The sequence below is a fragment of the Natrix helvetica genome (assembly GCF_964273705.1).
Source record: "Natrix helvetica genome assembly, chromosome: 2".
In the NCBI taxonomy this organism is placed as follows: domain Eukaryota; kingdom Metazoa; phylum Chordata; class Lepidosauria; order Squamata; family Natricidae; genus Natrix; species Natrix helvetica.
In genome coordinates this window covers 254,925,041-254,940,465 of record NC_138552.1, presented here as the reverse complement: position 1 = coordinate 254,940,465, position 15,425 = coordinate 254,925,041, and the positions used below count along the sequence as shown (strand labels likewise).

At 39.5% G+C, this 15,425-nt stretch overlaps 1 protein-coding gene across 4 annotated transcripts in view; it reads right to left on the bottom strand.

Annotated features, from left to right (window-relative positions):
- Positions 1 to 707: 707 nt before the first annotated feature.
- Positions 708 to 15,425, bottom strand: part of MAP4K3 (mitogen-activated protein kinase kinase kinase kinase 3) — a 71,730-nt gene continuing 57,012 nt past the window's right edge. For all 4 annotated transcript variants that reach the window (XM_081941170.1, XM_081941171.1, XM_081941172.1 and 1 more), the window contains 10 exons: positions 12,722 to 12,782; positions 11,201 to 11,318; positions 10,190 to 10,248; positions 9,209 to 9,312; positions 7,913 to 8,084; positions 6,910 to 6,978; positions 6,729 to 6,821; positions 4,932 to 5,002; positions 4,205 to 4,260; positions 708 to 3,089 (listed from right to left, as the gene is read on the bottom strand). In XM_081941170.1, the coding sequence (XP_081797296.1) occupies positions 3,002 to 3,089; positions 4,205 to 4,260; positions 4,932 to 5,002; positions 6,729 to 6,821; positions 6,910 to 6,978; positions 7,913 to 8,084; positions 9,209 to 9,312; positions 10,190 to 10,248; positions 11,201 to 11,318; positions 12,722 to 12,782 (891 nt within the window). In that variant the 3' untranslated portion in view covers positions 708 to 3,001. The remainder of the gene's footprint in view (positions 3,090 to 4,204; positions 4,261 to 4,931; positions 5,003 to 6,728; positions 6,822 to 6,909; positions 6,979 to 7,912; positions 8,085 to 9,208; positions 9,313 to 10,189; positions 10,249 to 11,200; positions 11,319 to 12,721; positions 12,783 to 15,425) is intronic.

Genomic DNA, 15,425 nt, shown 5'->3' with positions numbered 1-15,425 from the left:
GTTTATTGCTTATTTCTAAATTATGACAATTTGTAAGCAAATTACAGGAAAATGGGATCACATGACCTTGGGACAAGCAATGGTCATAAATATGAACCATCATTTAAAAAGAAAAGAGGAAGGTTTCAGCTCAAATAGAGGGGAATGTGCTCTGTGGCTGGAAAGCAAACAAGCATGAAAGGTCGGACTAGAATCAGGCCTGTCAAATTGACGGCCCGCAGGCCAGATACAGCCCGCACAGGCCACACCCACCCTGGCTCTGCAAAGGCAAAAAACATAATTCACATTCTGTCCCGCAACACAATCGAGTTTGACACCTGTGGACTAGTTGATCTTTATGATCACTTCCATCCCCACAATTCTTTGATCCTATGAATGAGTGCACACAGTTCAAGCCTTGGAGCTACTGCCACCACCATTGCTGCAATGGAGCAGAATACAATTAGCCAGGGCAAGTCATAGGAGGGGAAATCAAAAGCCAAAGGATTATAAGAGGACTTCTTTGGATGCTAATAACATTGTAAGATGTACTTATGCCACAATAGTTACTTTGTATTATGCAGTATAATTTAAAGGAAGTTAATTTAGTTATTAGGCTGTCTAAAATTTATTTTTTTTACAACCAAAGCTGATTTCGGTAAAAATATTCTTCCTCAATTAGCAAGTGCTTAATTTCATTGGAAAATTACTGCAGATGCTAATCCACATGAACAACAAACATGTTAAAAACTTTATTTTACATTATATACATAAGGAAATATTCATTACCAACAACAATACAGACCATAAATCAGTTTTAATGTACTTTGTTCTCACTTTATATCACAGTATAAAGAACATATACAAAAAAGTATGTATTTTCACTAAAACATGGCATCTACATATCGCACTGAAAAGAATCAGAATAGTTTTGCTCAAAACTAAAATTCCTGTGATGTGTTATAACCATTTAATTTTGTGAGGTAGTAACTAAATAATTCTGGCTAGGTGTTAAGACATTAAGAGAAAAAAATGTGACAACAGTAGTAAGGCAAAACATTTTTTAAAACAAAAGCAAAATTCCTTAAAACAGTTGCCCCACCTAGTATCACTTTTTCTCCAGAACAGGTAGTCAATATATGGCGTCCTTGATGGCAATGGGTTGGAAGCATCCTTCTCTTCAGAAAAACATATGTGCATGTTGCATGTTATGTATTAGTGCCAAGAAGCTGTTACCTTTTACTAATTATTAATATACTCCAGTTTCTCTCACAACTGCCTTTAAATGTTGTAGCTCAGCATCACAAGGAAGGTCATAATTTCACCATTCCTGTTGTTAGGGTGCATATGAATTGCTGGCTTTCCTTTTTCCTGAACTGAGAGGCCGAGCTACATTTGTTGTGAGGTTGGGAAAACAGGTTGCAATAAGCATTTCCTGTTTTGAAGAAATGCTTTCCTCTGTTACTGATTTTTTGTTTGAAAACTTTGTTGCTATGTCTGAGGAAGAGCAAAGATCCTTGAATCTAATTTTAAAACCATTGATCCATATTCCTTGCTAAAAGAAAAGCTTCTGTCTACACATGGAATCCAGCAGGAGCCCTATGGCCCTATCATCCTATAACCGTAGTGGTGAACCTATGGCACCCATGCCTGAAATGGCACATGGAGTCATGTTGCCTGGCATGCATGGCATTGCCCGTTTCTCTTCCAGGTTTCTGGCATTCATGCGCATGCATCTATCAGTTGGTCTTTGTGTGTGCAGCAGTGCCGGAAACTGGAAAAGCTGATCTTCCGTTTTCTGGCATGAACATGCGTGCCAGTAACCGGAAGACTAGCTGGCCACTGCCAATGTGTGCGCTGGAAACTGAAAGTTCATTTTCCAGTGCGCGCATGCCCCCTGGGCAGCTCCTCTTCCAGGTTGTGTCCCAGATAAGCGTGAGTTCATGCTCTCTTTTTGGCACTCGGCACCAAAAAGGTTCACCATCACTGTCCTATAAGAATCAGAGAGGAGCTCTGCAGATCCAACAGGGTACAATGGCAATTCATTAGTGATAGTCAGTCTCTTCTTAATGAAGGAAAATGTATACGTTGTTGTAATGCAAGTGCTAATGAATATCTGCAAAGTACTGCATACAGTACTAAGGCCTTTTGCACATGGCTATCTGGATCTAACTCCAAATATTGAAACACTTCCACAGTGTGGAGTGCTGTGAATTTTTGCATGATATAGTAGCTAGTAAGACTCATCATAATAAAGCTTTGTATCATTGTACACACTTATAATTACACCATGGTACCACTATTGGATTTATTCCCATTTCAAAATAGGTATTTTTCTCTCTCCAAGCATAGAAAATAATTAAGAGAATTTTCCTTAAATATAAAAATATAGGTGTTCAATTGGCTGGTTTCACAAAGAGAACTACCTAAATAAGCTAAAATTATAATGCCTAAATTATTTCCACAAATGTACTTTTGTGACTGAATACATTACATATTAACATTTTGTGCAACCAAAACACCAGTGTACTTGCATAGAACTAAAAATAAGATTCTAATAGGATTACCGCCTTGATTACAATGTCTAAAAGATAAGATTTATTTATATTAGTAAATTACATAATAAAATACAATAGTGTTATTTAAATGTACTGTGTTTATCAATAGCATCCCATTAGTCCTTAAAATAGTACCCAAACACAATTTTCTGTTCTCAGCAAACTTTACATATCTGTACAAGTAAAACATTTTGTTCATTATCTACAGAAAAATCAAGAGAGGCCTCCAGTAATACACTTCAACAAAAAATACTGCATATATGTACAAACATTACATAATAGTGAATCAAGAGTTCTGTAGAATTTGCTAATCATATGCATATCATTCAGGCAAGCACTCTTGTTCTCACTCATACTCATACACTACAATAAATTACAAAATAACTGTAGTTGGGATCCTTTCGCTTTTGTGCAATTGCTGTCAGATGTACTGAAGCAGTAGTGTTTCCTTATCTTGTTTCTTCTCAGTAACTGTTCTCATGACCTGCTAAGATGTACAAGTTGCTATTGGCAGTAGGGTTTTCTGTTGGTCTACTCTCCAGTACCACAACTCTGGGGAAAAAAAGAATGTCCCAACAATAATAATTGTGGCAAATATATCAAACCTTTATGAAAGCCCTTAATTGGGCCTTGCTTTCAGATTTGGGCAGGATGGAGCATGTGACACAACATAAGCCAATTGCAAGACTTTTTTTCTTGATCTAATCAAGTATGTTTGTTCTCCTTTATCCAATCACACCTTCAATGAGATAGCAGCTGCCAGGGATTAGTCACTTGCCCAAGTGAGATGACTAAATAACAATAAGACACTAGCCAAATTCCTTCCCTATAAATGATGGAAGTCCAATACTTAAAGCTGTCCAGAAGAAAAAGACAAGCAAGAGAATTATACATAGCAGGTCTAGTGATTCCTGCTTCTCCTCAGCAAAAGAATGAGTTTGGCAGCTATTAATGTAATGAGTCCCAAGCCTAATAGATAATTTATTCCAAACTACTACTTCCTTATATGATACAATACAATACAATACAATACAATAGTAGAGTTGGAAGGGACCTTGGAGGTCTTCTAGTCCAACCCCCTGCCTAGGCAGGAAACCCTATACCGTTTCAGACAGATGGCTATCCAACATCTTCTTAAAGACTTCCAGTGTTGGGGCATTCACAACCTCTGGAGGCAAGCTGTTCCACTGATTAATTGTTCTAACTGTCAGGAAGTTTCTCCTCAGTTCTAAGTTGCTTCTCTCCTTGATTAGTTTCCACCCATTGCTTCTTGTTCTACCCTCAGGTGCCTTGGAGAATAGTTTGACTCCCTCTTCTTTGTGGCAATCCCTGAGATATTGGAACACTGCTATCATGTCTCCCCTAGTCCTTCTTTCTCTTAAGCTAGACATACCCAGTTCCTGCAACCGTTCTTCATATGTTTTAGTCTCCAGTCCCCTAATCATCTTTGTTGCTCTTCTCTGCTCTTCTCTTCTATCCCTCTGTTGATGCAGCCTAGAACTGTGTTGGCTTTTTTGGCAGCTGCTGCACTCTGCTGGCTCATATTTAAATGGTTGTCCACTAGAACTCCAAGATCCCTCTCACAGTTACTACTATTGAGCACGGTACCACCTATACTGTACCTGTGCATATGGTGGTACATATGTTGTGATTGTGATTGATCATACCTGTCAGATCCAAGGAGTCTAAATATTCTTGTACTGTCAGAAATTTCCTGGGTGATCTATTTGAAAAATCAAATATTTAAGAGTGAAAGTACATATAACAAATGCTCCATTAATCAACCTTGCAAGCATTTTACTTTGCAATATTAAATAAAATTAAATGAAGTCATATCTAAATTGAATAAATACATACACACATACACATACAGTGGCTAACTAGCTAGGGCTATCAAATCTAGCAGAAATTTCTGGACATCTACTAGATAGAAACAAAACAGAACAGAAAACCTAAGTCTTTGTACTGATTGTCTCAACTTTGGAAGCCAAGCTTTAGTAGCCCTACTTTTAAGTATTATTGCAGTATTTCAGGGGAACTGAAATTAATTCTATAATACACAAAGTGCTAAGTGACTCAAATTGTACAATTATGTTTATGGTATGTGTTATCATTATTTACCTCTTTTCCATATGGCGTAACTAAGACTAAGGGAGTTCTTTAGGTTATTGAGTGAGCTCACAGAAAAGCCAATATTTCTACTGAATGTTCTACTTAATATCTTGGATTGCTATGATTTTCAGCCATTTCTATGAGGGGAAATGTATTCACAGCTACCATAGTTTGCAAATAATCTGAAGTTTCAGCTAATAAAAATACTAAAAATTCTCATTTTGTTTTCAGATTATTTTTCAAGATATTTTAAAATATTTTTAAAAATCTCTTAGTATTTACCTCATTTGAACGAAAACTCCTGCCTTGCATTCCATGCTTCCAAAAAGCCAAAACACTATCTTGTAAGCAAACTGGCAGGAAAAAACAACACAAATTAGATTTGTTGTCACTGGGTTCTAAAAATATATATACTTTTTTAAATAAGTTTTTTCCCCCAATATAAACATACATACTTTGTGGACAGTGCATTGATTGGGTCAGATCTTTTTTATACAACATTATCAATAATAGTACAGATAGTATGTGAAATTCTAATCTTCCAACTTCAAACAATACTATTCTCATTTCATGTTCCTTTTACATTTTCCTTTTGATTCATTTAAGCATAAATAACATTTCTTCGCACCCTGTGTTTATTATCCCTTAGTAAATGTTGTCATTCAATATTTTAAAAATCACTCTTATTCCACCATAACATCAATATTCCAAATATATAGGATTACTAAGAACACCAATTATTAACAATATTCAGTCCATCACGGGAATATACCTCACAGTCTCCACCATTTCTAATCCTTATTATTTTAAATTCATAATATCTTTTAACATACTGTTAATATTAGTACTTCAGTTAAATTGTTTAGTCCTAAATTACCATCTACTAACCTAAACCTATTGGGGTTATGGTATTTTCCCATATATTTTCTCATTACCCATCATCTCTTTGTCTTTCTAAAATTCCTAAATTCCTTTCTTTAAAAAAAACCCACTTCCCTACTTAAATTGCATTGATTCCATACATTATTTAATAAATGAAGGACTGAAGTTTAGGGTGCAAGAAGTTTTCATCTTTTTCTTATATGTGACAAACTTGTTTCCTTCCAGTATTCTGAACCTTCCATGTGGTATCCAAAGTTGGATGGGCAGAATGCTATAAAGCAAATGCTATTTTGGGATTATATTATCAGAAACACTGAGTCCACGGGCACTAATTATCTCACTACATTCTATTTTGATCACAGCCTCACTTAAAATACTGTGTCCCTGAAGCCAGCATGGAGGAGAACTACCAAGATGGTCTGGGGCATGAAACCAAGTTCTCTGAGGAATAGTTAAAGGAACTAATTAATTTTAACTGGCAAAAGAGAAGAGTGAGGTGAGATGCAACAGTAGTTTTCAGTTATCATATGGTGGAGAGAGTGAATTTATTTTCTGTCACCTAGGAAGGAAGGATCAGAACCAATGAATGAATTTGAAATTCATTCAGATTACAGGAAAATAAGAGTCAGGTAAGATATTAGCAATAGCAGTTAGACTTATATACTGTTCCATAGCGCTTTACAGCACTCTCTGAACAGGGTACAATGTTAGCATATTGCCCCAACATTCTGGATCCTCATTTTACCGATCTTGGAAGGATGGAAGGCTGAATTAACCTTGATCACAATGGAATCGAACTCCAGACTGTGGACAGAGTTAGCCTGCAATATTGCACTCCAACTCCTGTAAGGCATGTGGGACGCCTTAAGGAGTGTGGAAGGCCTCGTGTATCTTTTAGTTATCTTGCTTTCCAGGAATATTATAACTTTAGAGCTTCATAAAGAATAATCCAATGAAAGTTTATAGTCAAACATTTTTGGTTTTCCCCTGACTGGAAGGATATGATTGTCCTAATTTTATATCTGTTTTTAACAATATATGAAATGACTTGGCTTGCCATTAGAGACATTAAAATTGTGCATACCGATCATCTTTCTACTTTCAAATTTTCATCTATATAATGCAAATTTTCATTTTATAATATAGTGAAGTATTAGAATAGTTAGCTGACTAAATGCTAGATTCATTTTTACTCACCTATAGATTCAATTTGGAAATCAAAGGTGAGTTGGGAGGACAGTTTTCGACTAGATTTTAATCTGCCTTGCAAATTTACAATTTGTATACAGCCTGAAAAAGTAAAAACATTTATTACTCAGCAACATTTCACAGTGCACCTTTTCCAAATTTTTATATATGGATCATAGTTGTCACTTACAATCCAAGCAGACTAAAATGGTATCTCTCTCCAGTTGTGTTACATGTACAACAGTTGTCTGTGTAGTATCTAGAGCAAAATAACTGAGTTAACATTTTTAATATAAATATCAAGAAAATATTATGTAGTTAAGCTGTATCAACATCCGAAGTCTGTCTGTCTGTCTGTCTCTCTCTGTGTGTGTGTGTGTGTGTGTGTGTGTGTGTGTGTGTGACAGGATAATTTTTCTTCTTAGAAACATACTCATGCTACTTGCTGATTAGTTTGTAAATAAGAATCTTTTTTTAAAAAAAGGTGATGAGATGCAAGCTATCTTTCAAAGTGGAAGAACAGAAAATAGCTCAAGAATCACACTTTCCTCTAGCAAGCCTAAATAACAGCAGGAGATGGGATTCCAATTAGGAAGCCCATGCTTTCCCTAAGATGCCTATTTTCTATTTCCTATTTTCTATTTCCTATTTTCTTTTGCTGATGGAGCAAGATGGTTCATCACTACCAGCAAGCATGAAGGAGAACGCAAGAAGTGATATCCTTAATATGAAGATAATGCTAAACAACAAAGAAGACAGAATTAAATGAGAGGGGAAGCCTGATAAGTTCCCTTTGACCCTTGGATTAGAAATTCTCCATCCCTCTTCTAAGCACCCAATGTCTTCCACAAAGGCAAAGAACAGATAAGAACAAAGTTTAAGTTCCTTCTCAGGGTACAACTCTGATCAGAACCAATCTCTCACAATATTCAATGGCTGGAGAAAAAGAACAGATAAATAGTATTTGTCCAGAGATAAGACATTGTGTGAGCCAGATAGAGGGTCAAGCCAAAGAGCAGTAATGACTCCAAAATATACATAGTTTAACTATTAAACTATCTTGGAATGGAAGTATTATAAACCTGGAATCTGAAAGTACAGAAATAAAAAAAAAAGCACAGAAATCCAGGATATTGCACAGTATAGAATCCATTAGTGTGCAATTTATGGAATTATCATAGGAAATAACAAACCTGTTTCTGTAAACCATGAAGAGGTAGAATTTGGATTGATAGTTTCAAATTTCACTACTTGGTTGAAATCTCTCCCTTTAGTGACACCAACACAAACCAAAGGGAATTCCTGTTCAGGCACCACAAGCATTTCAAACAACCTCAATGGACATGGTACAGGAAAGTCTATGTGCTAAATCAAGAAATATGTTATTCACAAAGTTATTATCGAAGTAGAATATTATTAAATTATTTCAACAATATATATCTGTTACTGTGAAAGTCCGAAATCTGGTGAATGTCGACATTCACCGGTGAATGAAAGTCCGAAATCTGGTGAATGTCGACATTCACCGGTGAATGTCGACATTCACATAGTCGCTTGGTGTATGTCCTTATCCTCTCGACACCCTTACCCCAATACCCTTACCCTAATACCTCGGCTCCTCGCTTCCTTTTAAGCGTCTTCTATTCGCGGACTTTAAAAAAAAAAAAAACTGCGATCCTGTGCGGTTAGAACGAGTAGTTTCCAGGACCGCGAATTGAAAAGCAAAAGTAAAGCGTTACGCTGACTCGTTATATATGTCACCGTGAAAGAGCGAAATTGGTATGTGTCGACATTCACCGGTGAATGTCGACATTCACCAACATTCACCAATTTCGGTCTTTCACGGTGACATATCAATAAAATAGACTCATTTTGTTAAGTTTTTTTTAGTTTAGTCCTCCTTTATGAAATAGATCAATAGGTAACATTCTAAAAATAAAGTTTTAAAGGAGATTTTGGTTTTGCTGTTAAAAGAAAATGTCAATTATGATTCTGTGAGGTATCTGAGAGGTAACTTTGAATTTTTAACTATATCTCAAGTCTATGGATAGTGCAAATGTAGAAGCATGCAAACAAATCCCTGCTTCCTAAATGGGGTGGATTCCTACCAACCAGGGAAAAGTTGAAAGAGCAACAATCTTCCCTACATGCCACTTTGGGAATTGTCCTATGCCAGTGACAATACTGGAAGAATATTTTTCTCTTTTGGACGTGTTGGAAAAATTTAGTTTTATAGCCAAGGTAATTTTTGAACAGTCCCCAGGAAATTATCCATCCACTTTGCTAGCCATCAACATCCCTCCACCCCCAAACAACAACAACATGGCTATAGCTCCAGGATCTTTATTCAGGCTGAATTGCTGTGAAGATGTTTTAACCTCATCTTTGTTAATAACATTGCAATAACTGCTGGTGCTGATGCTACTACTAGTAATAATCTCTCCCCCTCCCTTTATTCTTAGAATTAAGTTGCTTTTAAAGGAACCTACCTTGATTAACATGAATTTCTGCATTGGTTCAACCCATTCTAGTAGAATAATACTAGACTGTAGTGCCCCAGAAAGGTATTTGTGTCCTGTATAAGGATTCCTCACTGAAAAAAAACAACAGAGCAGTCTTCTTAGAACAGGGCTTCTTAATCTTTTGCTATCTCTTTATTGTAATGTTAATCTACACAACTCCTCTAAAAATCCAAACACCAAAATGAATGAAAATGCCAATGAAACAGTACAATGAAAGTTTGAGGAAGGTGGATTCATTGTAACAGTGTACAACTAAAGGGATCTTCACATCTTCCTTGGACTTTGTCTTCACCTCCCCAAGTAAACTTCAAGTTTAGGAAATCCTGCCTTAAGAGTAAAGCATGGACAATGTATAAATTATATATTATGCAACCCTAGAGAACTGGGTATCTGCATAAAAAGCTAACATGAAACTGTTGTTATTCTCTAGCTGTAGCCTTATTGGACATGAAAGTATTATAAAAGGGTCATAAAACTATCACAATTTCTTTTCTATTTCTACTGTGAAAATCATATTTTTGAAAAAAAATCCTAGGTAGGAATGAATATTTTCCTTCCTTGTCTGCTAAGACAATTACCTGCAGGGAACCAATATCTCAAGTTCATTTATGCCTATCATAAGATTCTATATGGAATATATAGAAAAATATACATGAAGATGTACACATGTGCTATAACAGTGTATGTTAAGGATAGGGGGATAAAACCCTACTGCACAATTATAAATTTCCCAGGGAAACTCAGAACCAAAAGATCCCATTCCTACAAATTCTTACAGCCTCAGAAAATTTTATTTTGTACCCTGTTCTGCAAAATGTTTCTTCACAGCAGAGTGCAGTACATCATCAAATTGCAACTGAGACATTAAAATAGTTATTAAATGTAAAAATATACAGGTGTATATTATAAAAAAGTCACACATTGAAATGAAAAGGTATCCTTACTTACCCACACAACATTTTTGACACCATTTGGTATCTGGGATTTTTGTAGACACTGCAAACTTCCTAGAATGCATAAAGAACAATGGGAATTAATATCATATCTTCCTCCAGATATGATCCTACTACCTGAGCCGTGATTTTGCTCCAAATCAATTGCTGGAAGTAGAGTGGTAGGAAGGTACAGTTAATTGTAACTGTGTACTACACAAATAAAGCAGGTTAATTCTACTCTGTAAAATATTAAACCATCAGCCCCAATATTAAAGACTTAAAGCCCCAATCTTATAGTGCTACAGAGAAACTTAAGAAAACCTCAACTGAACTTTATGTGAAGAAAGAATCTAAATTCCATTCCTTGTGTTGTAATTGATCTGGCCTCCTTCCTGTGCAATCCTTCAGAGTTCTGTTTTCTAACCTGGTGGCTGGGAAATTCAAGGAGTTGAATTTTACATATCTGAAACTTGATGAGCTTAGGAAACAGAAAAAGAGGACAATGTTCCCTCAACTTTCTTTTTTAAATTAAAGTCTTTTAAGATTTTCCTTTTCAAACTCAGAGTTCCATGTCAATGGAAGACTAATTCCAGAGCTCTCTCCAGGAGTTCGATTCTGAACGGCTCAAGGTTGACTCAGCCGTCCATCCTTCTGAGGTGGGTAAAATGGGGATCCAGACTGTTGGGGGCAATATGCTGACTCTGTAAACAGCTTAGAGAGAGCTGTGAAGTGGTATATAAGTGTAAGTGCTATTGCTATTATTCCCTAAACCACTCTGCTGCCCAAGTCACAGTCCAATCCATTCAGGAAATTATCTTAAACTTTAGAATATTTTTAGAGAGTAAGGAAGAGGAAATTCCAACTTTTTTCAGTCTGCTTTCATTGGCTGTTTAAATGAAGTTTTAAAAAATACAATAAATTGTTCTCATCTACAAACACTTGTGAGCCATTTTAAGGACTCCATTAAAAAAACACACACACACACCCCGCCCCAACAATATAGAATCCAATACAATATTTTTACCTGGGAAGTATTCTGTCAGGTAATTTATGTGCTGGTATAGCCACCGGTAACTTCTGCATTTGCCGTGCATAGTCAAATAATCCTGGCAAATTATGAGAATAAAGCTGAGAAGCTTTACCTATAAATAAATGGGTAAATAAAATTACTTTACAGACCAATGTACTAATATTTACAAGGCAATAGTTTTTTTTAAATGAAATGACCTACCACAGCCTCCGTAATACAGCTGTTTCTTTGACAAGACACACACAGACACGCCCGCGCACTAAAGAAGGCTCTGCCCAGCTGCCTCTTTCCTATGCTCCCTTCCCACCAATGATTCCGCTCAGCAATCGCCCCCTCTCCGCCTCCCTGCCCGTGTCTCTTGGGAGCGGAAAACTCAGGGAACGGGTGTAAATAGGGCAAAAGCTGCCAGGTGTACTTATTTGAATGGAAGGGAACAGAGGGATTTCAGAAAACTGGGGCGTCAGGACACTGCCCCTGCATTGAGGAGCTTAACTTGATCTCACCTCCCTGAAGGTGGGAGAATATTAACGATGACAAGCACTGGACCTCTCCCCCCTCCCCTCCAGCATTAAGCTCTTCTGGGATAACACAGAGTAAATCTGAGCTGAGGATGAGACAGTCACAAGTGGCCACAGCAACCCCATGCCAAGTCGAAATGGCTGTGCTGAGAACCGTATGATTCTTTTTCCAAAGAACTTGTTTTCCAGGCAGCAGGATTGGCTCTAGCAATCTGAGCCAAATTCCGTATTCCTAAAGGAGCTTTTGCACGCACTCTCTTCTGCCGCCTACAAATTCCACCCCCTCGCCTCTTCTCCTTCCTCCCGGCCCTGTCAGTCTAGTCTGCAAAGCCCCCCCCCCTCCACTCAATGCTGCAAAGCTCGACAGCCCCCTAAACACTGCAGAGCTCAACTTCGTGGCATATTGCAAAGCTCAACCTTTCTCCCCACCCCACCAACGCCACCGCTCACCACACTCGGCATGGCAATCAGCAAAAAATTCAGCTTTCCTCCTCCAGGTTAGGGAGAGGGGAAACCTTTCATTCAGGTGGTCTGCGCCCTGTGGAAAGCTCCTGCACGAGTGAACACGCTGACCAGTTACATCTGATTGCAGATGTAAACTAAACCTCTGCTCACATCTTCAGCCTCATTTCCAAAACCTACCCATTGATAAAATATTATCTCTCTCTCTTCCATTAAGCCCTACAGAAGCTGTCCAATAAAGCTGTTACTAAGAATGTGGTTCTATGAAGTGTAACTATCTTCCTGAAGTCTCCGAAGGGAGAAAAAACATCCCCAATGTGCAAACCGGAAGTCAGTTCCTGAACTTCCAGTTTGTTATTTTTCGCCCTCCGGAGCTTCAAGGAAGCCTCCGCAGAGCGAAAAGGAAAGCTAAAATCAGCTGGCCAGTGCTCAGATGCGCACTGGCGCTATAAGGGCAATGCCCTGCGTGCCCTAAGAAATGGCTCCGCGTGCCACCCCTGGCATGTGTGCCATAGGTTCGCCATCACAGACCTACCAGATATTGACAGCAAGCAATTGTTCATTACATATAGCCATGTGCATCGTCGGGGAAATAGCTGATAAAAGGAAGAGAAATAATTTTGAATGAGATAGATGATATACTTGATATAGTAAGCTGTTTTTAGATATCCTGTCTTGCACTTGCTTAATACACATATTTTCTTGGTTGTTCATTAAACCTATAATCCACCTTTAAAATAAATGTAAAAAGTGTAAAGTTAAATAGTTATGGTTGATTTATTACTAGATAGACTATAGGACCTGCAGGAAAGCCATATGCATAAGGTATAAAGCATGTTTAAAATTAAGCACGGCTTGATGTAATTGCACCCTATCTGTTTTTAACAAACCTGAGGATAGCTCAGCCCAAGGAAGTATTTTCTTCATAACAGTTCGTGCCAAGGAGAATCCCATCAATTTGCATGAGATAAGATCCTCTAGGAAAGAACTGTCAGCTGGCATTCATCTGCTATTCAGCAATCATGCTCAGTAAGATGTAGTTCTTAATTTTTCTGCTACTGATGCGTCATCCAGTGTCTTATACTTCAACTCACCCATTTAAGGTGGAAAAGACCGTTGGCTTACCTGAACGGTCATTCTCTGGGCACTGCGGGAGAGTCCAAGCATGGGTTAACACAGTCTAACTGCCCTAGGACTGAGTGAGTTTTTCTTGACCATGATGGCTACTAGAAATGCAGTCTTAAGTGTCAAGTGATGGAGACTTGCCTTCCACATAGGTTTGAAGGGTGCCCCCGTTAGAGCCCTTAGAACGAACGGCAGGTTCCAAGACGGGTAACGATGAACCACCTGAGGGCAGACGTTCACCGCGCCCCTCAGGAAGCTCTTAACTTTGGACGTTGACTAAAGGGTCTAGAAGAGTTACAAGTGAGAATGGTGGATAGGGCCGCCACCTGCCTCCGGAGCATGTTGGGCGCAAGTAATTGTGGTACTGAAGCAGAAATGTCTCTTATACCACTTTTCTGACACCAGTTCGAAAAGGTGGCCCATGTGGCTTCATATATCCTAGTAGTAGAAGGTCTTCTGGACGCCTGAATAGTTTTGATGACCTTGTCCGAAAGTTTCTGTTTCCTCAGGAGTTCCCTCTCAAGTGCCAGACGACTAGTTGAAGCCACTGGGGATCCGGATGACAGATGGACCCTTGGCTGAGGGAGATTTTCTCCTGAGGAATTCTCCACGGTTTCCGAATAGAGAGGCTGACAAGATCCGCATACCAGGACCTCCTGGGCCAGTGAGGCGCTACAAGGATTATTTCGGCCTCCTCCGTCAGTAGCTTGGCCACCACTTGTGGGATGAGCGGAAGGGGGGGAATGCGTATAGAAGTCCTGAGGGCCATTTGCACCTCAGTACATCCGTCCCCTCCACCAGAGGCAAGTGGTAACGGGAAAAGAAGCGGGGTAGATGTATGTTGGTGTGGGTGGCAAAAAAATCTACTTGCGGTTTGCCGAATCTCCTCACGATCTGCTTGAAGAGGTCTGGATGCAGCCGCCACTCGGAGTGGTCAATCGTCTGCCGACTCAGCCAATCCGCTTCCTGGTTGTTGGACCCTGATATGTGGTCCGCTCTTATGGACGCCAGATGTCGTTCCGCCCATGTGTCCAGGGACTCTGCCTCCCCCATGAGACCCTTGGAGTGACTCGAGGGAGTTTCTGTCTTGACCCCGATCCCCTGCCTGTGGGTAGGATCTCTGATAAGAGGAGGAGCTGGACGCCTGGGAAGGGTCCTGCATTCTAAAATCCTGCTTCCTAAAGGAACCTGAGCTTTTGCGCTCGTTCTTCTTCAGGGTGGCCGGGAGGACCTTCTGTTTGTCCTTCGTTTCGATGACAAACTTGTCCAGAGCCTCCCCCAAAAGTTGGCCCCCTTTGAAGGGGGCGGAAGCAAGCTTCCACTTCGTCTTCATGTCCGCCTGCCAGTGGCCGAGCCACAGCAGCGGCGAGAGGTGACATTGGATGCGAGCTCTGGATGCGAATTTTGCTGCATTCAAGGAAGCATCCGCTGAGTATTCAACGGCGGTAATAATTTTGTTGATATAATGCCGCCACCGAGATGCCCCAGAAGGGGTTTGGATCTCAGTTGCCTCAGACAGAGGAGGGATGCTCTGGTGAAAAAGGAGGCAGAGGTAGATGCCCTGATGGCCCAGGCGGCCGCCTGGTGCGTCTTATGACATGCTTTCTCAGATCTCTTGTCTTCAGCTTTGAGACCTTCCAGAAGGTCCGCTGGCAAGTTCGAATTGGAAGTCAAGGAGACCACCGGGGCATCTACCTCGGGCAATTTCAGCACATCCTCCATTCTACCTTCTACTGAGTAAAGGGATTTATCCCCTCTGCTGGGGTTGGTCAGAGTACCTGGCTGAACCCACTGTCTTTGAACTATGTCCATGAATAGATCTAGGACTGGAATTAACTCTTGGGTAGGGGCTGTTTCTTTAAAAGGCCCTCCTTGTGGTCCTTAGTTGAAGCTAAAGGGGCAGTCGCACTCTTAGGAGTGGACCCCAATTTGGGAGCCGCTTTGGCTTTGTGAAGAATTGATTTAAGGAGAGAGGGCTTGAACAATCCCGTGAAGGCCAGTTTATCAGGAGGAAGATCCTCGTCCTCCGATAATTCAAAATCTTCAATCTCCCCTTCTTTCCAGACTGACTCCTCAGTGGCCATTGTGGTGCCAGGAGAGGGCGGGGCTTTGTC